General features: G+C 37.6%; 1 protein-coding gene across 3 annotated transcripts in view; it reads left to right on the top strand.

Moving 5' to 3' along the window:
* Positions 1 to 25,568, top strand: part of LOC149160295 (casein kinase 1-like protein 11) — a 70,868-nt gene that overhangs the window by 6,120 nt on the left and 39,180 nt on the right. For all 3 annotated transcript variants that reach the window (XM_089436683.1, XM_089436682.1, XM_089436684.1), the window contains exons 2-11: positions 1,277 to 1,346; positions 1,521 to 1,669; positions 1,870 to 1,965; positions 4,624 to 4,694; positions 4,893 to 4,954; positions 5,157 to 5,220; positions 5,319 to 5,403; positions 5,494 to 5,620; positions 5,881 to 5,960; positions 6,336 to 6,390. In XM_089436683.1, coding sequence (XP_089292809.1) covers positions 1,571 to 1,669; positions 1,870 to 1,965; positions 4,624 to 4,694; positions 4,893 to 4,954; positions 5,157 to 5,220; positions 5,319 to 5,403; positions 5,494 to 5,620; positions 5,881 to 5,960; positions 6,336 to 6,390 — 739 coding nt within the window. In that variant the 5' untranslated portion in view covers positions 1,277 to 1,346; positions 1,521 to 1,570. The remainder of the gene's footprint in view (positions 1 to 1,276; positions 1,347 to 1,520; positions 1,670 to 1,869; positions 1,966 to 4,623; positions 4,695 to 4,892; positions 4,955 to 5,156; positions 5,221 to 5,318; positions 5,404 to 5,493; positions 5,621 to 5,880; positions 5,961 to 6,335; positions 6,391 to 25,568) is intronic.

Genomic DNA, 25,568 nt, shown 5'->3' with positions numbered 1-25,568 from the left:
ATGTAGTTTTTTATGTGGATCAGAATATCTGTCCTTGTGATAATACTCACTATAGCCTGGAATGTGCTTCATTTTCAAAATTCACTCCCTCGATATGTTTTCACCTAATATTTTCAATATGATGGAAGAGCTTCTCATTGGCTGTATCAATTTTTAGTGTATACTTGTAAAGATTATGGTGCTCCTCAGTTCATCATGCAGTTCTGCAGTTCTACTGTTTTCTTATTCTGTTCCCTGAGCAATGCTATAGAATCTAGATGTCTGTTTTTTACACCTGTAAAGGTCCAATTTATCGCTTTCTTCTTTCAATACCTTTATTAGACCGTGGAAAGTGTTTTGAACATATATCTTTTTGATGCTATCTACCTTTCCTTGTTCTCTGTCTTGGAGGGTATGTGTTGATAAATGATTCTTTTGAAATGCTTGAAGCTGACGTTCTAACTTGGTTCATTTTTCTTTAGTTACTTTAATCCTGATCTAAAAAGTTTACTTTGGAATAATGCACAAGAATTCCAGAAAGCTTTTAAAAGTGATTACAATTATTTTTCCAGAATAATGAAAGTGTGTGCTTTTAGAAGAAATTCCTTTCTAGTCCAATGTTGCAGGGCTTGAAATGTCAGATGCATTTTGGATTCAAGCGTTGTTGAGTTCAGGAGTTTCCAGATCTGTGTTTTTTGGCTAGGGTGATAGAACAAGCATATAAGCTGTAAAAGATTTATGACAGCATAAAGAAACACAAGAAGGAAAATCAAAAGAATAGATAGTAAATACAATTTTATATTGATATAATCATATATGAGAATGGTTAGTAAATATAATTTTAGATTGATATTTCAGTACTGTCTCCTTGATTGAGTAGAATTTTATATGGAATTAGTGTCAACATTAATTTAGGTTCTTAGTGGTTTTCTTTTTTAGTAATTTCAACAGGAAAAGCCACAGGGTTTGCTGGGTTCTTTCTTTTTGGTGAAGCCTAGGGAATCTTGTGTGGAACTGAAACACTTGAAAAATGTTTCTTGCCCCTGGTTTGAATAGCAAAATGCAGTTTGTGTACCATGCTAGTTGGGAGTGAGAACCAAGCTATATGCATAGCAATAGACTTGTTATTTGTAGGTATTATGTGCCATAATTGTCAAAAATGTGTCCCGTTGAATTTCAGCTAGATGTAATGAATTTAAATGTCTATGTTATTCTCATAAAAAGCAGTTCCTGTGCAGTGCAATTGCCCATATAAATTCTTTAGACAACATTCTAACTATGTTTTGCAACTAAACAGGAGAATGCAAAAACAAAGCACCCACAACTTCTATATGAGTCCAAATTGTACAAGATTCTCCAAGGAGGAAGTAAGATCGCTGCTGTCTAACTAGGAATTCTTAAATTTTTTAATTTGAGAATTGTTGGACCTGGGAAAGTTGCTGTAAATTCTATTCTGGGTCCTGCTTTAAAGTTTTTGTCTTTCAAGATAAGTTTCTTGAAGGTTTCTGGATGTCTTCCTCACATAAATTGTTCGGCTACAGCTGGTGTTCCAAATATAAGATGGTCTGGTGTTGAAGGTGATTATAATGTCATGGTCATAGATATACTTGGACCAAGTCTCGAGGATTTATTTAACTACTGCAACCGGAAATTCTCATTGAAGACTGTTCTGATGCTTGCTGATCAACTGGTGGGTGTCTAATCCCAAAGTATTCTTGCTTTGAACAAATCATTCATGTTATAGTTTTGTGTTCTTTATTTTGTGATTGTTTGGTGCTTCACTATCTCCATGTTCAAATAGTGATTTCCCACATTCTGAAAATGTAGGAGGCCATGGAAATATTTCATGAAATGGATTGGAAGTATCTTCTTAACTGCTTCTATTTGCAGATTAACAGGATTGAATATGTGCATTCAAAGAGTTTCCTTCATCGAGATATTAAGCCTGACAATTTCCTTATGGGGCTTGGCCGCAGAGCAAATCAGGTGATTTATGTTGTAAATATGATCTTTGTAATAATTCTATTTAGCTGTGTAAGATCTTTTACTGCAGAATTTGGAAGTTCTAATTCTATTTCCCCTCAAGATTTAAGCAAATCAAATAAGTTATAACAAATATATCATATGCTTTCAAAGATTCTACCATAGAAAAATAGTCTGTTTGCATGTTTTATAAAACCCTATATTCTGACTTTATGTTAAGACAGTGGCAAGGCTAGTACAGTTTAAATTTGTTTAAGCTTGAGTTTGATTGCCTGCAGAAACTTCCATATAATCATTGCAGCAGTAAGTTGTAATGATGTTTCCTTGACAGTGTACATCTCTATTATTGAACCTTATCCTGCACTCAATATAGGACACCTGTGTATGCACACTGATGTCTGTATTATACATTTGAATTTCGTACTATGTTTTAGCTTTTAAGACACTATATAGTTTCTTTAATAAATCCAAATTTACCAAGTCATCACCCGATTTAAATTTTATTTGTGAGGCGAAAACTATGCCCATATTTAAGATGCTTTTCATATGCTAACACCTAGCCCATTGGAAGATATAGGTAAAGCTTGGAGACCATGACTGAATTTATTATTCTGCGATACACAACAAAAAATGGCAAACATGAACAACAAAAGGGCACTCAACAAGTTTCTCCAGGAGGACTTAAAGGAGAATGCATGAGAGTTGCAATGTAAGAAGTGTTTTAACAATTGCAATATAGTGTTTGAAACTTTGAAAGCTGCCTGGTAGATAGGAAGGAGCTGACAATCTGCTCATAAGATTGTTACAGAAATGGCAAATGGTAAAGAATGTTACATAGACAACTTCACCCTGGAGAATTCAAGAGCACCTGAAACTCAACATTCCATGGAGAGTAAAGCAGGTATCAGCCCAAATAAGAACTAGCTCATATAGATCAAGTTATGTGACAATAAGATTGGAAGAAACCCAAAGAGCAACAAGAGAATGAGACATGTTGGATGTGCGGAAAAGGAGGTGAAGACCAAGCAACACGTCCTAGTTCACTGTGAGGCGTAGAGCCACAACAAAAAGGGAACAAAACTAGAGAACAACAGTTGAAGAGTGGCATTTTAGGAGAGCCATGTAGAGGACATGACAAAGAAACGGCAAGGACAATGTTCACCAGAGACAAGTTTCTGAAATCCAACCAACTGGATTAGGTGACCCACACTTCTTGTCGAATCCATATAAGTAGCACAAAACTTGTGTATTGGAATATTGGATATTACCTCCTCCACGCATTTCTTTTTTCTTCTTTCATTTGTAAGAGAAATGTTTCATTGGATGTAAGCTGTTCTGTCCCATAGGCCAGTTGTTATCATAGACTTTTTAATAGAAAATTCTATTCCACTCTATTCTCTCTCTGCACACATTGACATAATGTTATTGAATATGATGGCCATCCATAATGAATGGTTCATAAAGCTGTCATATCGCAAGACCTTTCTGTGATCAATATGTTTAAGGAACTGATTGTACTAATATAACTAACCAATAATTATTTTAGGAAGCATCTATGTATTTGAAAAAACCAAATATAGTTGAAATACAAGAGTATGCATCTCACATTTATGAAAAACATGCAAGTTTTTGAACTTCTAGAAAAATAATATATCTATGTAAGCAGACAGGGGCATGAGATTCAAGAAGACTAGGGAGACACCCGAACATTAGGGAAATACATGGGAGGATACCGCATAAAACATATATGTGCATACATACATATATGTAGTGATGATTATGGTTATAATAACAATTGCAAATAATAAAGCTCATTGCAACACGTGAACAATTGATTGATGAATCAGAGTTACGAACCAGACATGTAAACTCTGAAATGAGGACAATAGATAATGATAGATAAACAAGAAATAGGTAAATCTTTGCTTTTTCCATTAGTAAGCAAAATGAAAATACAATAATGCATACATTGTAATGATATAAAAAATAATTATGATACATACTACAAACGATCAGATGTGTAAAGAGGCTCTCTTTTCTCGTTTTAAAACTTTAGTTGGTCATAAGGGACTCCCAATGCTTCTTCTTCATTGTTTGCCATCATTGTTAATGCCCATTAAACTTCTTCACAAGATCTTTAATTTGCTGAATTATGAAAGAGCTACATTGTTAGTGTACCGTCATTTTTCCATTATTAAGTCATCAAAATGCCTCTGTCTCTGGTTCCATGTGCTTTATTACTCTTATTTGTCATCACAGTCAAATCATAGTTAACCAAATCCACACCTAATCAAATAGCTGCCTGTGATAAATACTTTTTACATGCAAGCATGCACATCTACATGAAAGCATGAGGCTAATCCTGCAAATTTTTAGGCTGTAGTGGTTTATGCATCCACAATTACTCACTTGTATGTGTGTGTGTGTGTGTGTGTGTGAGAGAGAGAGAGAGAGAGAGAGAGAGATTATATTTTGCATTATGGCCATTATCATCTTAAGTCATTATGGATATCTCTCCCATCCTTATATGGGTGGGGTGACATTTTTGGTGGAAAGCCGTTCATCACTTATATAATATATTTTATACTAGAGAGGTTATCTGTTGAAACTGCTTATTTACAATACGTTAAACTTCTGATGCTAGTCATTATATGTTCACAGTGTTACATCATAGATTTTGGGCTTGCCAAAAAATATCGGGACCCAGCAACTCATAAGCATATTCCTTACAGGTATGCGATTTCAAACTTTCTTAATCCTTGAGGTCAGGAAATGGTAATGGTTTATTCTAGTATCTTTTGTGAATGGAGATATCACACATTATTTCTTCTATATTTGCAACGATTCAACTGTCCAACTTTGATTGGTATCCATTTCATTTGATTGAAGTATCTTGCTAGAATTTTTTATTAGTGAGTTTTGATCTGCAGGGAAAATAAAAATCTTACAGGGACTGCTCGTTATGCTAGCATCAATACTCATCTTGGAATTGGTGAGTAAATCTTTGCTTCACATTACTACCAACATTTCTTTTCTTGATTTCCCTGGGAACTTTATTAGTGTCCATTCGAAATCCTATCCACAATTTATGGCATATAACTGTCCCCACTTATGACTGACAAGGGTAGTTATTACTAGTCAGATCATTGCAAAACTTCGTTTAGTTATATTGTGTTGTCTTGCATGATATTCAGAGCAAAGCAGGAGAGATGATCTTGAATCTTTGGGCTATGTGCTGATGTACTTCTTAAGGGGGAGGTTTGTTTCTGCATTAAATGCTGGTGTATTGATTTTTCTTTCTGATCATTATTTAAAATATTACTTGATAACATAATCTAGTGTATTGGTTGTATCAGCCTTCCGTGGCAGGGTTTAAAAGCAGGGACTAAGAAGCAAAAGTATGACAAAATAAGTGAAAAGAAAGTCTCCACTTCAATTGAGGTAAACATTACGAGGTTTACTTCTTGTCAACTTTTTCCATGCTGGAACTGTCTACCACCCTCTGATGATTACTAATACATGCATTTGCAGGTTTTGTGTAGGTCTTACCCACCGGAGTTTGCCTCATATTTCCATTACTGCCGTGCATTGCGCTTTGATGACAAGCCAGATTATGCATACTTAAAGAGGATGTTCCGTGACTTGTTCATGCGAGAAGGTAAGAACTCTGGATTAGTTTGCTTCTAGTGTAAGATTCAAATATGTCAAGGACATTCCAATTTTGATCCTCCATCCAGAATCATTATTTTAAGACTAAAGTCTAAGACATTAAAAATGGTTATTCAATCTGAAGTTTTATTTTAAGGGAAATTATTTTCAGTAGATTTTGATCCGTGGCCTACATATAGTTTCTGGCCACTTCAGGATGCTTATAATTCTTATTATAATATTCTTGTACTGTGATATGTATTATTGCAGGTTTTAAGTCTGATTATGTTTTTGACTGGACTATCTTGAAGTACCAACAAACCCAAATTGCTGCTAGTCCTCGATCAACTGTAAGTTACTAAGTGAATCTGGTTTTGTAGCATGATCCTGATTTCCAATATATACTCTCTGTGGGATTCATAGCTGTTGTAGAATGAACTTTATCAGGTGGAATATATACTGTAATAGGTTAACCTGGAACCATAATGTATGAATAACCATAGTTAAAGAGCCCTGTTAGGATTAAGATGAAATTGATTGGCTAATAGCCTAATTATGCTTTGTAAGTTATCCACAAGTGGGTTTAAGTATGTCTAGCTTACTGCATACTTAGGAGCAAGTTAGGTAGTAGTTAAATGGGCTTATTTATTTTGTTTAGAAGTAGGAGTACAAATTAAATCAACTTTTTTATAATATGTAATGATAATCTACATTTCCTGCAACAGCCTATTCTTGGAGCTGGAAAATCTGGTATAGCAGGTCTTACAGAAAGATTTTCAGGTTTGCTTGTTGAATAAGCTTGACAACATGTTTTATATTGTTGGGTTTGTATTATTTGATGCTTTAAGGCCTTTTTGGGTGTTCTTGAACGAATGTTGGTAGAATGATATTGGGTTTGATTGAAGCTTCTATTTTCTTTCTTTACATTAACACCTTGGGTTCTGTGTATTTATGTATTCTAATGAAAATTTCCAGGGTCACACTTATCATATGCTGACATTCAAAAGCAACATGATGTAACTTTGAGCATCTCGGCTCCTTTTTTAATCTCTTTTCAACCATAGTGCCGAAAACTGGTAGATATGGAAAAACAATTTTTGTTCTTCTTTTTCATTCGGTTCATTTATTTTAAAAACAGTAATTTCTCACAACTGGAAGGCTGAAAATTTGAAGAATTATTAACAGTGTAAGTCAGAATTTTGATGTAATTAATATATCCTTCACACCAAGTTGGCCTAGAAGAGATCAAGTCAGCCTAAGGACATCAATTCGACCTCCCTTGAAGCCTATAAATAGAAGCAAGTCGAATTCATTTGGAGCATCTCATCTCAAGCTAGTTCGATATCTCTAAGGAAGCTAGAGTGGTGCAAAGTGGGTCTGTGGCGAGTTGGGTGGAGTCTAAGGAGAAGAAGAAAAACAAAATTTTGGTGCCTCTCTCTCTGTTTCGTGCCCTAGTTTGGGAGATTGAAGTCTTCCAAGTTTCACTGATGCCGGAAGCTGCTACATAGTCGAAGTTGCTGGAAAAGAGGTTGAAGATCTGGAAGGCTGACTTGGTGTGGAGGGAAGGTTTGGTCTTTGTCTAGGGTGAAGAGTCTCAAAGAATACTATTGAAAGGAAGTGAATTTTGATTGGGTTTTCCCCTCGAGAGGGGTTTTTGCCCTGGCATAGTGCATATATCTGGTGTCCATTGATTTATGTGCTTTCACTTTGGTAATTGCTTGATGAACTAAAGAAAGACAATATAAAGAAAACTTAATAAGAAGTCAAGAACATCACCAGTAATTATCAAGTATAAGAAAATCTTTTTGCCTTTTTGATTTTCTAACAGAAACATGTTGAAGACCAAGTCATAGTTAGGTTTTAAGGTGATGTTAAATTAACCTAGGTTAACTCTATATTAACTCAAATGTATGGTATATTGGCTGCTACCATAAGAAAATTTCAGGAGTACTTAAAAAGTTAAAAATATTCCATTCCAAAGAAAAAGGTCTAGACTACTGAAAAATAAATCTTTGGACAATTAACTGAGATAGCATGAACATGAACATTTATGACAATTGTGTAGGCTCAAGGTTACTTAGGAGAGGGAGCAAAAACGAGGAGCGGGAGCGACATTTTCAGAAACTCTTGTTTGGGAGTGATTCGGGGAGCAAATTTTTATATAATATATATATATTTTTAATATTTTGATGCATATATGTCAACAAAAGCATGTAGAATGATGAATTAGATATAAAAAGCATAAAAAACATAGATTGAACCATATAACAACAATCATCTAAAGTTATAATCTTCATCAACCACGTACACAGGTTAGTAACATACAACATATTGAGTCTCATTATTCATCAATCTGAAAGTTTCAAGCTTTCAAAATTCAATATATAATATTTATCATCATTGATCACCAAAGTTGTACTTGTAAGCTAAGTGTAACCATTACAACAAATACTATCTAACATGAAATGAAATGTTATAAAATGAAATGAAATGAAACAACTTTCAACTTTCACGAAGCATCATATTCATAATTTATTACCAATGAGTTATAATTGCCAACTTCAAACTTCAAACTTAAATTGTCATATATTGTTTACAAAAAATATCATAATAAATATGAAAGAGTCAATAGTTACAAAAACAACTAGAAACTAGAAAAGACAAGTAAATCTATTATCCCTTGCTAATTCTTGGGCCTCTTGCCACGAGAAATGTCTAATTTTTGGGCAGGTCATGGTACTATTGGTGGTCTTCTAGGAGTCTCCTCTCGCATAGTTGCACGACTAGTTTCAGAAAGCACATGCCCTCCACGTGAGGATGTAGATGGAGGTGGTGACAAGAAAGGAACAATAGTCGGAACTCGAGCACTGGCACTACTACTGGATGGTGGGGGTGGCATGGTTGTTGTTGCTTCATCATCATCTCTGAAAAGTTCTGCTTCCAATTTTTCAACATGTATAGTGCCATCCTCCAAATTATTGTCCTCTAGGTGGTTGTCCCAAATTTTATATGTTGGATCTTCATAAGCCCGATCACAATAATGACTCAACAACCTTAAGTTGTAGTGCACATAAACTAAACTTTTTGTCTGGTTTTCATTGAGTCTGTTTCTTCTCACATTATGTATGACGCTGTAGGTGCTCCAACATCTCTCTGCAGAAGAAGTATTTACAACCCGTGAGAGAACTTTTTTTGCCAATTTTGGCAAAAATCCTATGCCGCCATATTCTTCCCACGATGTGAGAGCATCAAATCTGTCTCTATCTTCCATTCCATGCAAAGAACCAAACAAACCAATGCAACTGAAGTATCTGCCTAATTCAAGACGCAAATTAGCACACTCCTCCCTATAAGGGACTAGCTTGTCTAATGCTTTCATATATCCCTCTTGTACCTCTGGATTTGTATGGGGTTTGGCCCTAACCCCACCACCAGGTGCAGGTTGGCCCAACCAAGATGGAGAGTAGTGTTTCGGCATAAGGATATATGCCAAGGCATGTAGTGGAACATTAAGTTTATTCCACTGTGTACACAAACAATTGTGAATCATTGTATACAAGTTGGGATCATCTTCCTGAACAATATCTTTTATTTGCACCAACATGGTATCCATTTGCTCATACACCTCCCCAATCACTGGTTTATCTGTATCTGCAAAATGAATCATGCTATAAATGGACTTGGTGAATTGCGATACTCGCCTCGCACATGCCCAAAATAGACCATCAAGAGCGGTCTCCTCCACTTGTTCAAAACCTTGTTTGTTAGCTGCAGTTGTAGCCCTGTCCTTTAATACCTGCTAGTGTGGACTTGATACCATGATAGCCAATGACTCTCTTACCTTCAAAAGGTGCCTAAAGGTGAGGTAATAGCTAGCAAATCTAGTCTTCGCAATCTTCAACAACTCCAATCTCGAGTGATTGTGGAAAAGCCCATGGGTATTGCTATGATTTGTAATAAATTTTATCATTTGTTTTCCTCTCTTAGACAAATCACCAATCCATTTTTATTTTTGGTTTTTGTTCTTAATAATATCATGCATCAAAAGGTTCATAGTGTAAACCAAACACTCAAACCAAAATATGTTGGGGTATTTATCCTCAATAATTGCTCTTGCTGCCTTAAAATTAGCAACATTATCAGTGATGACTTGGATGACATTGTATGGCCCATTACGTTCAATTGTTTCAAGTAATGGTTCTGCAATGTTGATGCCTATCTTGAACTTCTCTGAGTAATCGTATGTTGAAAGGAAGATGGCACCACTAACAGACACAACAAGAACAATTATCAATATCTTGCCTTTTACATTTATCCATCCATCAGATACAATGGATACCCCATGCTCATTCGAAGAATTTGTCATTTTACCCAAAGAATGTGATATTTTTGTTTTTTCATGATCAAGTCCAACGGTTCTAGCCTTGTCATACCCATGGCTCTTGTATCCTTTGGGGGGCATCATTAATGGCAGAAACCATTTCATGCGAATAAGGTGAGTGAAGAACATTGAATGGTATCCCACATGCCCAGAGAAGCCGGTAAATTTTTGAATCCACATCATTCCTACACCCTTCGTCAAGGAAATATGATATGGTTATACGCCTTAAAGTGATGTTTGTGCCTGTGCCTCCATATCCACCGCCATGGGAGGATGCTGAAGGAGTTCTTTGTGCATGTGATTATGCGCTATGTTCAAAGAAACCCTTTGATTTTTTAGATTTGTATTGGGCTTCCTCCTCTTCCCTGATGTATTTGGCTCTTTTTGTTGTTGACACACTTACACAAGGTTTGATTCCTAATGGTTTATCTCCATCCCATGGTATTTTCCCACAAAGGTGCCTTCTGGCACGGGTATATGAACCGGTGTACATTTTGTTGCAATGGTTGCATGTAAATTTAGTGGTTCCACCCCCTTTGCTTGCTTCAAACCTAGTAACATATTTCCACAATGGGGTTTTGTTTAGGTTTTTTGGGCCTCATCATGTCCACTCTCTTCCTCCTCACCAAGGTACTCCTCTTTAGGGTTTTCATCAAATCCACTATAACCCACTTCTTCATCCTCTTCTTCATCATGATCAACCCTTCATCTACTCTCCAACACCATTTTAACCAAAAAAGGAACCAACAAGAAGAAAATGCCAAGCCATATAGCCATGGTGTTTGAAGTTTTGAGTTTGCAGAAAAATGGAGGAATGGGAATGGGAAATAAAGATTTTATTTATTTATTTAGCAATGAACGTAAAAAAACAAAAATGCTAGATTAGAGTGTAGATCCTATCTCTTTGGCCTTCAATCCCAAGCTCCAATCTCCCTTGCAACCTCTTCCAAGCTCCTCTCTCTGACTCTCTCCAAGCTTCTCTCTCTTGCTCTCTCCAAGCCCCAAACTCTCTCTTGCTCTCTCCAACTTAGTCAGGGAGCAAAATTTTTGTAAAGGGAGCATGCTCCCAAGGTAGCTCCGTACTAGCTCCCGAGCGGAGCGCAAATTGGGAGCAGATTCAGCCGGGGGAGGGGGGTGCGCTCCCCTGCAACCCAGTATAGGCTGATTCCTATTCCACAATGATTTCTTATCAACAAATTTCTCTGTAAACTCTGAGTTTGCAACTACTAATGGAGATGTGGAAATACTTGGTCATAGTGAGATTATTAAGCTGTTAAAATAACCTTATGTATACTCTATTTTTCTTTCCTTGGTAAAAGGCCCTTTGTTATTGAAGTCAATTGCATGCTTGGCTTAGATGCCACAACTAAAGGGTATCTATTCCATCAAAATCTTCTAAGACTTGCACCTTGCCTTGGCTGTGGAGATGCATTGTTGAGGACAAATTGCCTAGACTTAATTAATAATGAGATATCACAAGGTAGTACGTAATTGGCCTCGTAAATATGGCTGCCTATGAAACCGGGTTCGTCTAAAACAGGCCACGTGTCGGAATCCCACGAATCCGACACGATTTGATGGGAATTCGAATCCAAAAATGGGACACCACGTGTCCTAACGGGACACCATCGAATCTCGGTCGTGTCCCGATTTTGGGATTCGAATCCCAAAAACGTAAGGGTTTATGAGGGAGCTTTTATGAGGTTTATGAGGTTTGTGAGGGTTTATGAGGGTTTGTGAGGGTTTATGAGGGTTAAAGAGGTTTATGAGGGTTTGTGAGGGTTTATGAGGGTTAAAGAGGTTTATGAGGGTTTACGAGGTTTGTGAGGGTTTATGCAGATATTTGAATTTTGTATGTACTATGCATGCTATAATGTTACTAACTTAATTTGTAAACAGTGAAACTAACATCTAGATGAAGATCTATGTTTGAAATCAATGAATTTGTATCATTAATGAGAATTTGTCTAAGAAATATCTAATTTTTAATATATATATATATATTTTAATAAAATAATATATAACGAATCCTACGTGTCCTGTTCGGGGGGTCAATGTGTCTGAATCCGACACTCGAATCCCTGTATCCTACGAATCTCGAATTCCGTGTCAGGTGACTTAGATGGTTGCATGTTCTTGGTGGGATTCAACCTCCGTCTTTGTCAAGAAAGATCTCTTGATTTACCACTTGACGACAACTTGCTTGACCAGGTCAACTCTAAATTAAGTTAAACAAGTTTTTGTTCTTGAAAAATGCTTCTTTTTAAATTTTGTACAAAGCACATAACAAAAACCTATGTGGCAGATGGGCCGTCAGAAGACAAAATTAGGCATAAATAAAATTCCCATTCTAAAGCAATGCCTTGAATATTACAAAACTTCACCTTACCAAACAAGACAGGGAGAAGCAAGGACTTAGAAATCACAATTAGCAAACTAGTTCCATTCTTTCCTTTACAAAGACGCAATAATAACCCATGGGTGGCTACATCCATTAAACCGGAACTTGTAACCAATATACCATCTCTAATATAGTACCTTGAAGTGTGTTGAGGAAGACATCGTCCCATAGACAAAAGAAACCTTGCGCCACACTGTTGTTGGGACAATCACTCATCTTGCAATTTTTAACCCTACAACAAGCTGCTCAGCCATGAACATATCCTATTTGGTAAAAATGGGTGTCATAGTCCAGACATTATCACTTTACCACACTTCCTTGAATGCCCAATACATCTACTTTGAGTTGTCCTCCTGCTAATAGTGTCGTTGAGCCACCAAAGGTGGCCTAGAAATGAAAATGCCTCCGGCACCCTGCAAAGACCCATCACCTCAATCCAACTTTGATATGTGGAAACAAGCACTGTTGTGGGGACAATCAGTCATCGTGCAATTTGTAACTCTACTACAAGATGCTCACCCCTAAACAGATCCCATTTGGTAAAAATGGGTGTCATAGTCCAGACATTATCACATTACCACACTTCATTGAATGCCCAATACATCTACTTTGAGTTGTCCTCTTGCTAATAGTGACGTTGAGACACCAAAAGTGGCTTGGAAATGAAAAATGCCTCTTGCACCTTGCAAAAACCCATCACCTCAATTCAACTTTGATATGTGGATACAAGCACTGTTATTACTCGAAATTGTCCCTTGGAAAAGTTCCCAAGGAAGGTTGAATGGACACTCAGGAAAAACACTCATGTTAGGAGTATTCCTCTTGTTTTGGAACTAGTGCTTGCTAACCCTAGCGAGATAACTCCAATGCTAGATCCAGTGGGTGATGCAGAAAGATGGAAGGAAAGAAAATCAACTAGGTAAGCCATATGATTATGTCTTGCTAATTATAAGCCCTAAAAGCGCAGAACATAAGCAAGGAGATAGGGAACAAACTCACAAATTAGATGAACTGACTTTCACTAGACACAGGTGCTGGTGCATATTTATGGTACAATAAAGTCAAATCCACCCCAAGATACTAAGGGGATGTAGCATGAATGTTGCTGCTCAAGGCCTTCATGAACTTATCACACTACCACAATAGATAGACTGAGATACATGGAATAAAATGGAAGAAATAGGAAATGGGAGAAAAATAATGGACATTGGACAGTGTTAGGCCCCTATACTACTAGTGTAACCCCTTATTGTTATTAGTATAACCCACTTATTATATTGATGTACCCATGTAGTGCCCATATTGTTACTATTGTGCCCCATAGAACCCACTATTGTTATTATTGTGCCCTTACATTATTATTGTTATGTCGGCTCTGATTATGTTATGACCCCTTAGACTCCTATATATAGAAAGGAGGTCTTTTCATTTGTATCATCCAAGAATTGTTCATTTATGTAATGTAAAGGAGGTTGCCCCCTCGAAGAGCCTGAATTCTAAGGCGTTGACATATCTTTTCTATCTTTTCTTGAGCTGGTTTCATAACATTTGGTATCAGAGCTTTGGATTCTAGGGTTTCGCTGCTCCAAACAGGTCATCGTGGCATTTTTGCTATAATATTTTTTTTTTAATTTATTCTGTGACGTTTCAGAAGTCGCAAAAAAAAAAACCCATTTGAGAAGAAATCGCGCTGAACCTTGGGACCGAATTTCAGAGCTTTTTGCGCTATATTTGTGGAGATATGATCTGAGGAAGTTGGTCTTTTTGCAGACTCCTGAATTACATTCCAAACAGGTGACCTGGGGAAAATCGTCATAACTTTCTCTTTGGGGATCGGATTGAAATTTTGTAAGAAGGTACAGAAAGAGGACAGACTATAGTTTTTTGTATATCTTTTTCAGATCCAAAGGTCGAAACAGTGACACGTGGCACTTCATACAAGTTCGCTCTTCTGGAAAGGTATATAATTAGGTCATCTTGGGAGATTGTGTATAACTCTTTCTTAGAGAAACCAATTTGGGTCAGACTTGTGGCATTGGAAAGAGGACTCAGGAGGGCTACTATAGGTTGCAATTTCAGAACTTAAAGATCTGAAAGTACAGAGTTACAGTCGTTTTAAGGTCGAGCTTCTAAAATCAAGAAAAAACAAGATGAGGAAGTTTGATGGCAAGGATCCGGTAAATTGGATACTTCAGATGGAGCAATATTTTGATCTACATGGTGTACAACTGTTACAAAATGTATGTATTGCATCTTCATATTTAGAACCAGATCAATTTTTATGGTACGAAGGGCTTTGTTCTCGCAAACAACTTGTTATGTGGTCAATTTTCACGGAGGAAATGATAGCACATTATGAGGATACAAAGAGCAACACCTTTTTTACAGCAACACCACAACAATTGGAAAGAGTAAAAGGGATTTGTGACATAGTGGAAAGAAAAATTATGGAAACCAGGAAGCGTACCCCTCACAACTATAAAGATGGAAGTGTTGTTTCTCCTAGCCTTCCACAACCTACAAGGGTTACACCACAACAATTGGAAGAAAAAAGAGAAAAAGGGCTTTGTTACAATTGTGATAGCAAATGCACTAAAGGTCATAAGTGTGCTAAGAAGAAATTATTTTACATAGAATATGAAGAGGAGGAAGAAAAGGATCAAGAAACATCAAAAGAAGAAGATATACTCCAGGATCCCACCCCAGAGAAAGAAGAAATGAATCAGACCATATCTTGTAAAGCATTGGCAATAATTACCACTCCTCAAACTCTCAAGATAGAAGGACATATCAAGAAGAAAAATGTGCAAGATGTGAAAGATCACATCGAGAAGGAAGAAATGAATCCAACCATATCTTGTAATTCATTGTTCAAAATTACCACTCCTCAAACTATCAAGATAGAAGGACATATCAAGAAGAAAAATGTTCAAGAAATGAAAGATCACATCGAGCACCAAGAAATGAATCCGACCATATCTTGTAAAGGATTGGAAGAAATTACCACTCCTCAAACTCTAGAGATAGAAGGACATATCAAGAAGAAAAAGGTTCAAGCAGTGAAAGATCACATCGAGCATCAACAAGAAGTTCTCCAACTTTTAAAGGATAACGCCACTTCGGTGCAAAATCAAACGAAACAACAGGTAGTTAAACATCGTAGTGAAAAATGTTTTGATGTAGGTGATTGGGTATTTTTACTGCTACATCTCAAGCAAGCTATTTATGAGAAGGAAATGTTGGCAATACTACATGCACTTAAAAAATGGCGACCTTACCGAATGGGAAGACTCTTCAAGGATGAGGATGTGGAAGCATTGTTTTGTGCTATTTATATTATCCAACCAGATTGGATAAACAAAGCAAGGGATGAATGGAAGAAGGACGAAGAAGTATGGCCACTTATTCAAAAGTTGCAAAAGATCCCAATTCAAACAATATTGTCAGAAATTGAAGAGGAAGGAAAAATCATATTGGAACCTGGAGCAGTCACAGGAACAAGAATCCGACAGCTACGAAATCAATCAATTTCAGAGTATCTCATCAAGTGGAGGAACTTACTCGCTAAAGATTCCACATGGGAGGACAAGAATTTTATACAAAAGCATCAAGAACTACTCAAGCGTTGAGGACAACGCTTTTTGAAGGAGAGGGGCATGTTAGGCCCCTATACTACTAGTGTAACACTTATTGTTATTAGTATAACCCACTTATTATATTGATGTACCCATGTAGTGCCCATATTGTTACTATTGTGCCCCATAGAAGCCCACTATTGTTATTATTGTGCCCTTACATTATTATTGTTATGTCGGCTCTGATTATGTTATGACCCCTTAGACTCCTATATATAGAAAGGAGGTCTTTCATTTGTATCATCCAAGAATTATTCATTTATGTAATGTAAAGGAGGTTGCCCCCTCGAAGAGGTTGAATTCTAAGGCGTTGATCTATCTTTTCTATCTTTTCTTGAGCTGGTTTCATAACAGACAGAGATCCAATCCAATGAACCTTCCATTCCTCTTATATTCGAGGACAAATCTGTACAAATAATGGCCTATAATATTTTAGATTCAAAATTTGGTGCCATTCAAAGTCACCTCCAAAACCCTAATCTGACTGTTTTCCATGCAAGGTCAACTTATCAAACCATATAAACATACTAAATATGGGTGGTCTGATGCTCACCCAGAACAAGATAGGGTGGTCTGTGTCTCTTGTTTATTGTCCACTGTGATCTCTATTTACTACTCTTGTTGAAGATTTGTATGGTTGAAGTTTTTCATGTATCTACTTGTTGATTAAAGTATGAAGAAGGAACTGATTGCATCAATAGAAGTCGTTATTAATTGTGAAAAACTATTCTAGCGCTAGCTACACTAGAATTTCAACATGGTTTCAGAGCTTTAGTGAAGGAAAAGAGCAAAGAGATCATCTTGAAGAGCACTTGAAAGGTTTTTGGGTTCTGCCCTCTATTGTGACCAACGATCTTCATCATGGATTCTTCCTTCATGAAGACTAAAAGCAAGCTTGAAGGAGCCACTAACTACAGGGCTTGGAAGGCAAGGGTTGAGATCATTCTTGAAAGGAACAAAGTCTTGGGAATTGTCACAGGCAATGTTGCCAAGAAACGTGGGTTCAGGGACGGGTACGAGGACATGTGCAAGGATGGGTGTGTAACTTTTTGAAATAGGGTACGTGGGTTCGATAGGGGTATATTATAATTTATATATTTGATAAATGATAATATGTATGAATTTTGAAATCTTCCAACATACATGTTAACAATGGTTTAAGTTGGAACCTAACAATATGCATGTTAACAATTGTTTAATTTGAAACCTAAGAATCTGATTCTTATCTATGACACTGGCAGGTAGACTAAAATCCTTTTAAAATACACATACATTTCGTTATTAAGTTGAAACATAGTGTTGTTAAGGTCTATAATAAAGTTAATGACAGGGACGCCATATTCATGCTAGAAAAGATGATTTGATTCCTATCAATCAAAGAATACCTATAGATGACGCTGACCTCCAGGAAATTCATTATTATCAGTCCCTCAGAGAATGTTTCTATATAACATAATGTCATCCTTCTGCTAATCCTTTCATCAACGAAACGTTAGCTTATATATTTAGTGGACCTACTAACTACATCCCAATAAAATATGAAGGTTGAGAATAGGGTTTGCACTGAAAAATAACATAACGACCCTTCCAATATGATTCTACCATATTCCAATAAAAGCACGGTACGTTGATCTGGCTGCATTAACCTGACAATCTTTAAAACCCAACTTCAACTGTAAAAATTTCATTATAGTGAACCGGTTAATTAAGGATGCATTCAACTTTTTAAGTTATTTGTAAGCTACTCTTAGGTAGGAGGATATTATCTTCCGTCTAATATATCATATGGATATCCAATACCCAAATCATTTCTTTATCATTTGTTTGATACTGGAATTTTGAACTTCCATGAACTTATTCAACATAGCGACAAGCCATTATGTGGAAGGTGAGAAGAAAATGATTTTTGGATAAGGGAAAAAATGCCATCAAGAACCCCTCACGCATCTGTTTTCGGGGTTTGCGCACCCATATTGGGGGTTCGACGAATCCGTTTACACAAAAGAAACTAGCTTGAAGATACTGAGTACCGAGTTCTCATGGGAAGTATGAGGTTTGTTTGGATTCATTTGGGAAGTACTTGTTCCAACACCCTGTTCGTGGGGATGAGAACCCAAGATGAGTTTGCGAACCCTACCCCTGGGTTCGTGAACCCTGTGCAAGACAGGTCACAGATAAAGTCACTGAACCATTTGATCAAACAAGAAAAGATAAGTATCATGAAGATATTTTGGTAAGAAGCATTATATTGGATTATGTTAGGGATCATTTGATTCCCTATTTTGTTGAACATAAGACTGCTAAGGCTATGTACGATGCCTATCATTGGGTTGTATACCATTAATAATGTGAATCAATCCATCAATCTAAGAGGTTAACATCACGATGACAAAGAATGACACAGTGGCATCATATTTTGTAAAGATATCTCAAATTAGAGACCAACTCAAAGCCATTGATGAAGAAGTATCTGATAAGAATTGGTCGTTGTTTCTTGGGTGGTCTCCCTAGATCTTGGGACTCATTTGCATCAGGTATTAGCGCAAGAGAGAATGCCCCAACTTTTGACAAGCTATGGGCAACATGCACTCAAGAAGAGTCAAGACTCTATTCTAGAGGAGACATTGAAGATCCAAGTATAGAAGCATTTGCAACTCATGTGCAGGGAAATAAGAAGAAGAAACCAAATTTTGCAAATTCCAAAGAAGTGCTGGTAAACGACAAGGTCCAAGATTTGCTTCGGGAAAGGACTCTACCTCTCATAGAAGACCTCCTCATCCCTCTCCAAATAGAAGAGATAGAAGAGACATAAATGATAACGAATGTTCAATGCTTTTGTTGTCAAGCTTATGATCACAATCAAGCTCAGTGTCCTCAAAAGAATCAAAGAGATGACTATGAAAGGGATGATGATCGTAAAAGAAGAAGAAGACATCATGCATTTGTTGCTGATCTAAATGAGCCATCATCAAAGAGGCAACATAAGAGAAATGACTCTGAATTTGAACACTCGTTTATTTGTGCTCTTATAGGTTCCATTGAAAATAATGATAAAATGTGGCTTGTGGACAATGGTGCTTCTAGGCACATGACTAGAAACCGTGATCATTGACCTGAATTACTTGAAAATAAGTTCACTCAAAAGGTGGAGCTTGGAGGCAATGGAAAATATGAAGTCAGGGGCATTGGTGTCATCCTTCCAATTGCAATCTAAAGGTAATGTATCCATTAACAATATTTTAGATGTTCATGGTTTAAAGAAGTTGTTGTCCATATCATCTCTTGAAGACAAAGGATATAGAGTTTCTTTTGTCGATGGACAAATCTTAGTATGGAAGAAAAATGCATCCTTTGAATTTGCTAGTCATTGGGGTACGAATTGGAGAACTATATTGTCTCCTTGGTTATTCATTCCAAGCTCTTCTTCACAATAGTATAGAATTTAGTGAGATTTGGCTTTGAAGGTATGCTCATATGCACTACAAAACTTTGGGAAGATTGAAAGATTTTGTTAAAGTAGTACCTGAACTTAAGATAGATCATGATGGAGTATGCAAAGGATGTGCCTTTGGCAAAAATGTTAAAGGAAGATGCACTAGCAGTGATACTAGATCCAAAGGAATATTAGATCTTATACATTCTGATGTCTGTGGTCCCATGCCGATAAAACCTTTGGTGGATGCTTATACTATGTATCTTTATTGATGATTATTCTCACAAAACTTGGATTTATTTTCTCAAGATCAAGGATCAAATGTTTGAAAAGTTTCATGAATTCAAAGCACAGGTTGAAAATGCTATAGGAAGAAGAATCAAGACTCTAAGGTCCGACAATGGTGGGGAGTATGTATCAAATGAATTGATTCATTTATGCAAGGATGCTGATAGTTCCCTACTACCTCGAACAAAATGGGACTTCTGAAAGAAAGAATAGAACTATAGTGGAAGCTGTCAAAGCAATGCTTCATGATCAAGAGATGCCGACGTTTCTTTGGGGTGAAGTTGCAAGGACTGCTGTCTACGTTCAAAACAGTTGCCCACATCGATCTTGGATTACAAGACTCCTGAAGAACTCTTTACAGGTGAGAGACCGAATGTTGAACATTTAAGAATCTTTGGTTGTCCAACTTTTGTTCATGTACCTAAAGAGAAAGGACAAAGTTGGAACCATTCGGGAAGAAGGGTACCTTTGTTGGATACAGTGAGAATTCAAAGGCCTTTAGGGTCTATAATATATATCATAGTTTTAAAACTCCGAATCGGATTTGGAATTGGTCGAGGGTCGACTTTGACTCTGACTCCAACTTGGTATCAACTCGGCCTAGTTGATTTCAATGACTCGGTCGTTGTAAAAAATACATTAAATATTTATTTTTTATGAAAAAACATATTTTTAAAGATTTTCATTCATGTTTCCAAACTCAAAGCATTAGAATATAGAGAGAAGACAACATATGATCAAAGTATGCTCATGAATATATCTATTATATCAAAATGGCACCCAGTGCACTGTCCAATACATGTAATATATAGAGATCAGAACAAAAACACATAACCAAGGAGGCTCTAAATGGCCTCTACAACAAAACATCACTAGTCACTATTGCTAAACAAGGCAAGATCATCTGGCTCAGACTCTGAATCAGAGTCAGACGGGGAAACCCATGGCTCCTCCTCACTACTGCCCTAAAACCAACTCTAACGCTTCACAAACTCTTCACAAATGCTCACACAAATGCAATGAGATATTTGTGAGTAAATATGAGGGGGTTGGGTCACTTTTATAGGCTTGGGAGAGGGGTAGAGGCATTGAGAAAAAAAAAGACCAATTTTTTTTGAGTTTGAAGTCCGAGGTGTCGCCTTTTTTACCTGGGGACTAGCTCGACCAGTTCAAGGCGGCCTAACTAAACTATTCAGTTCGTTACCAAACCGGCTGAATCAGTGTCCGACTCGGTCAGTTCAGTAATGAACCGACCGTCGAACTGGTATTTTCAACCTAGCCGACCCAGGCAGGGGTCTGGCTTAGTCAACCAGGCCGAATCCGATTTAGATCGACCCAATTTTAAAACACTGGTCTATATTCTAGGGAAACAATATATTGAAACTTGCAAGGATGTTATATTTGATGAGGATGCTGCGTTATGGAAATCCAAGGGTTCACACTTGGAGTTTGATGATGAAGTACACACTACTCCAAATAATGTGGAACCAAGGCCCCGGGGACTTGAATCTATGAATGAAGCTCCACATGAAGAAGACATTGATCATGAACCTGTTGAATCTACACAAGCTCCTATTGCTAAGATAAGAAAGAGACCAACCTGGTTATAGAAAACATTAAAGGAAGCTGAAGGTCATGTTGTTGCTCGTGGGACATTCAGGGAAAGCAAGAATCCTAAAAAGTACTCTGGTTATACAGCCTTGATGTGCAAGATCATTGAGTTTGAGCCATCCTCCTATGAAGAAGTTGTTGAAGAGCAAGTATGGAAAGATGTGATGATTGAAGAATATCAATCTATATTGAAGAACAATGTTTGGGAGATCGTGCCTAGACCTGAAGGAAAGTTTGTTGTGTCTTCAAAATGGATCTACAAGATAAAACATGTTGCTGATGGAAGTGTGGAAAAATACAAGGCTAGATTTGTGGCTCGTGGATTCTCCTAGAAAGAAGGAGAGGATTATGAAGACACCTTTGCTCCCGTTTCCAAGTATGCATATATTAGATCTATTATTGCTCTTGTCTCTCTTGCAGGTTGTAAGTTGCATCAAATGGATGTCAAAACAACTTTTCTGAATGGGGTCATTGAAGAAGAAGTTTATATTGAACAACCTCAAGGGTTTGAGGTCCATGATAGATAGACACATGTTTATAAATTGAAGAAGGCCCTGTATGGCCTGAAGCAAGCCCCTCGTGCATGTTACTCTTGTATTGATTGTTATCTGTTGAGTCTTGGCTTCAAGAAGAGCGATGCTGATCCAAATCTATATTTCAAGGTTGTTGAAGGTGAACCTTTGATATTGCTGTTGTATGTAGACGATTTGTTTTTGATAGGAGTTGAAGTACTAATTGTCCAATGTAAGAGGGAGTTGGTTTTCGAATTCGAAATGAAGGATCTTGGCCTTATGCATGACTATTTGGGATTGGAAATTTGGCAAAAACCTGATGGGATCCTTCCTAAGTTGCACGAAACGTTTCGGAGTTTCCGAAATGGATATGTTTAGAGACGTCACCTCCCAAAAATGGAAACGTTGGCTGAAACATCATATATGTATATATAAAAATATATATATAAATAAATAAGTGAATAACACATTATCTTGCAAGAAAAAAGCAAATAAGACCCATAGATGACAATTTAAAAGGAAAAACAAGTCTATATTAACTCTAATAGATGATTACATGATGGTCAAGTTTCAGCAGAGTTTCGGCCAAGTTTCAGGTACGGGTGCGACTTGAAATGATAGATTCTTTGGGCCAAGACAAGTACATTGCTTCGATTCTTCAGAGATTTGGCATGATGGACTTCAGGTCCATGGACACTCCTATGGTGACGAACTTGAAGAAGATTCGGGATAGTGACTCAGAGTTATTTGATCCTACTATGTATCACAAATTGATTGGCTTTGTTACCTCCCACTTCGTGGGTGATATCCCTAGGAGAATTTTTTTCTCCAAGATGGTCCTCAACTGACAACCAACAACCCTTTGTAGCCACCAACTAGCTTGTTGTGCCATTTCTCTGCCACTTGAGCCAATGATGTGGTCCCTTACCCATCTGTCATGATCGTATGTTTGAAGGTGGGCCTCCCAAACCTAAAGGTATGTCTTTTCATTTGGTAATTGAATATTGAGTTTACTTATCATGGACACTTCTTGGCATGGACTAATGGGGGGCTTCAGCAGAAAGAGTGGGCTAGGTCTGTGCTTCTTTCCCTTAGACCTCTTTTGCATGTTACCCTTGGATCTTAGTCTCTCGGTATCTCCTTTATTGACCATTTGGCTTTAGGGGGGTACTACATGGGAAACCCCAATTTAGGGTGCGTGGTCCTGCTCCCTCATCCTCATATATCACTCCCTTTCCCTTTATTATATATCCCCATTCATCATCTTTCTCAGTGGGGCCCACATTTCCCCACTGGGTCGACACAGGGTTAGCCTCCCCTTTCCTTTGCCCCCACCTTGGGTCAAGCTTAGTACAATGCCCCGAAGGTTGAAGCAGCTGAAAAGAAAAAGTAAAAATATAAATGCACACATTCAACAGGAAAATGTACCACAAGATGCAAAAGATGGCCGAGACAAATATATTTAGTGCGTGGGCAAAAACCAATACATGAGCTTTACCCCATATCCATGGCCATCACCCTGGTTCCATAGGCCCTAGATGAGCCTCTTTTATCATTTAGGAACCCATGATTGTCCCAACCCTTGGTGGGTAATGAACCACCCTGCCTTAAAGGGGGTATTCACTGTTATGTCTTACACATCATGCTCTTATCCTTTGAGCCCCGGGCAGTTAATAAAAAAAATCACAAAAGGCAAAAGACATAAAGAAGGGTGGAAAAATCAAGCTCGGAGCACTTCATGTACAATGATTGCTCCCTCCTATACATTATATACCCAGGTGTGGGATTCCCTTTTTCTAGCTACCCTTGTGCCCCGATATGTGGCCCAGGGTTGCACCTCTTCATTCCCTATTCCATTTACCTCTTTGTCACATGCCACTACCGTTTGAAGGGTGTACCTTGGACATACTATCCCCTCTAGAGGTAGAAACCACCTAATAAGGTACTTGGTTAACCCCCTTTGGAACTTAGAGACATTAGCACATGCCGAAGCCCATTATGGAAGGGCATGCCATTATGAATTGTCCACTTGTTGTCCATGGTTTGTAAGCTCTTTTACTCAATTACTTTAATTTCTTGTTGTGCTGGAAGGCTAGGGGGCTCATTGGATCTTATGCAGATTGTAGATGGTTTCCATCCTAAGTTTGGTCTCCCTATATGGCGTCCTAACTCTCCAGAGGGTTACATTGGCACATGTAGGGTGTGTGTAGAGAGCCGTGGGCCTCCACAACAGTAGTCAACGCTCCATGGATCCCCAGAGATGGTTAGAAATTGCTTGAGGTTCACCTATTGGACGAGGAAGATGCATCTGGTTCATCACGCCCAGCCAACCCCATAGTTGTACCATGCACTTGGCAGATGACCCAAGACTTGTATGCTGATGTGGCATCACTCATATTATCATATGAACCTTTACAGATGGTCTACAGGCATCTTCAATCTACTTGGAGACCCATGAGGTTATTTGGATGCCCCCACACCCAATGGGAGCACCACAGGTTTATTGTTTGGATAACAAGGGGCCAACCCCTTGTCCATCACTTTTGAGGGTCCTATTCATCTGTATGGCACTTTTGGACTTCATTAGGCCTCTTGGAGGGCCCAACAACATGTATTATTCATCATTTGACCCTTTGAGAGGCTTATTATTTTGTTTTTGAGCTAACTTGTTGGGCTTGTCACCAAAAGTTAGTTATTTTGCACTTTATTTCATTTTAGGGGCTAATGTAGGCCTAGTTAGGTAATTCAAACTCCTAAGAAGTGTATAAATAGGAGTGATGTGAATTCATTTTGAATCATCACTTGGGTTGGATCACTCTCTCTCTTGAGATTTTTGCTGTTCCTTCTTGGTGGACGAAATTGGAGTATGGATGAATTTTGATGTTTGGATTACATTTTCTTGTCTTGGAGCTTTTTGATTAGCAAACCTATTGATGGTTGGATATATTCTCTTACATGTAAGTACAAACTTAATGCTATTTTCTTTTACTTTGTCACATGCACATTGATAATGGGATTTTTGCTATTTTAGGGCTAATTGCTTCATGCATTTACTGCTAAATTGTGGAATTATGTTTCTATATAGCATATCTCTATGTATGGGCCATATATGTTGAACGAATTTTCCTAGAGATCAAATTCATCTTGATAAGCCATCTTGATTTGCAAACAAAGTATAAACGCTCTTAGGTCACATTCTTTTTTGTCCTAATGCCAAACGAAGTTGTCCTCAAAGCCTCTTTGAGTTAGAAACGAAATCGATTCTCTTTATTCATCTTGACTCCATATCCCCAAAGGAATTAGGCATTGGTCCACCATAAGGTGATCACCTCAAAACCATTTTTCTTCACCTTTTCCTCCTCTCTAGGTCTAGCCACGCTAGGTCAACTAGGGCATCATTTTCCTGACAAAATACCCATAGAAAAAGTTTGATCTCTTGGCCTCTCCCACACTGGTGTGTCCTCAAGGTCATCTCCAAATTTGAGGAAATTTTGACAGTGGGATTGTGAGATATCCCAAGCCCTAGTCCTGAGATCAAACTTTGCCCTGGGTTTCCCTAGGCTAGCACTTCATAGGATCATTTTTGCATCTCTAAGTGAAAATTCTTTCTTTGATCCTTTTCCCCTCCTTGTTTAGGTTAAAATCATCATTGGTTGCTAAAACCCCTCCTTTTAGCTTAAGCTGGGTCCACTTGGTC

Source organism: Pinus tabuliformis, chromosome 5_2 (assembly GCF_031772625.1).
Source record: "Pinus tabuliformis cultivar Carrire ecotype Pingquan chromosome 5_2, CPIR1, whole genome shotgun sequence".
Lineage (NCBI taxonomy): Eukaryota > Viridiplantae > Streptophyta > Pinopsida > Pinales > Pinaceae > Pinus > Pinus tabuliformis.
Note: the sequence above shows the minus strand (reverse complement) of the source record. Positions and strands in the feature narration are given on the sequence as shown.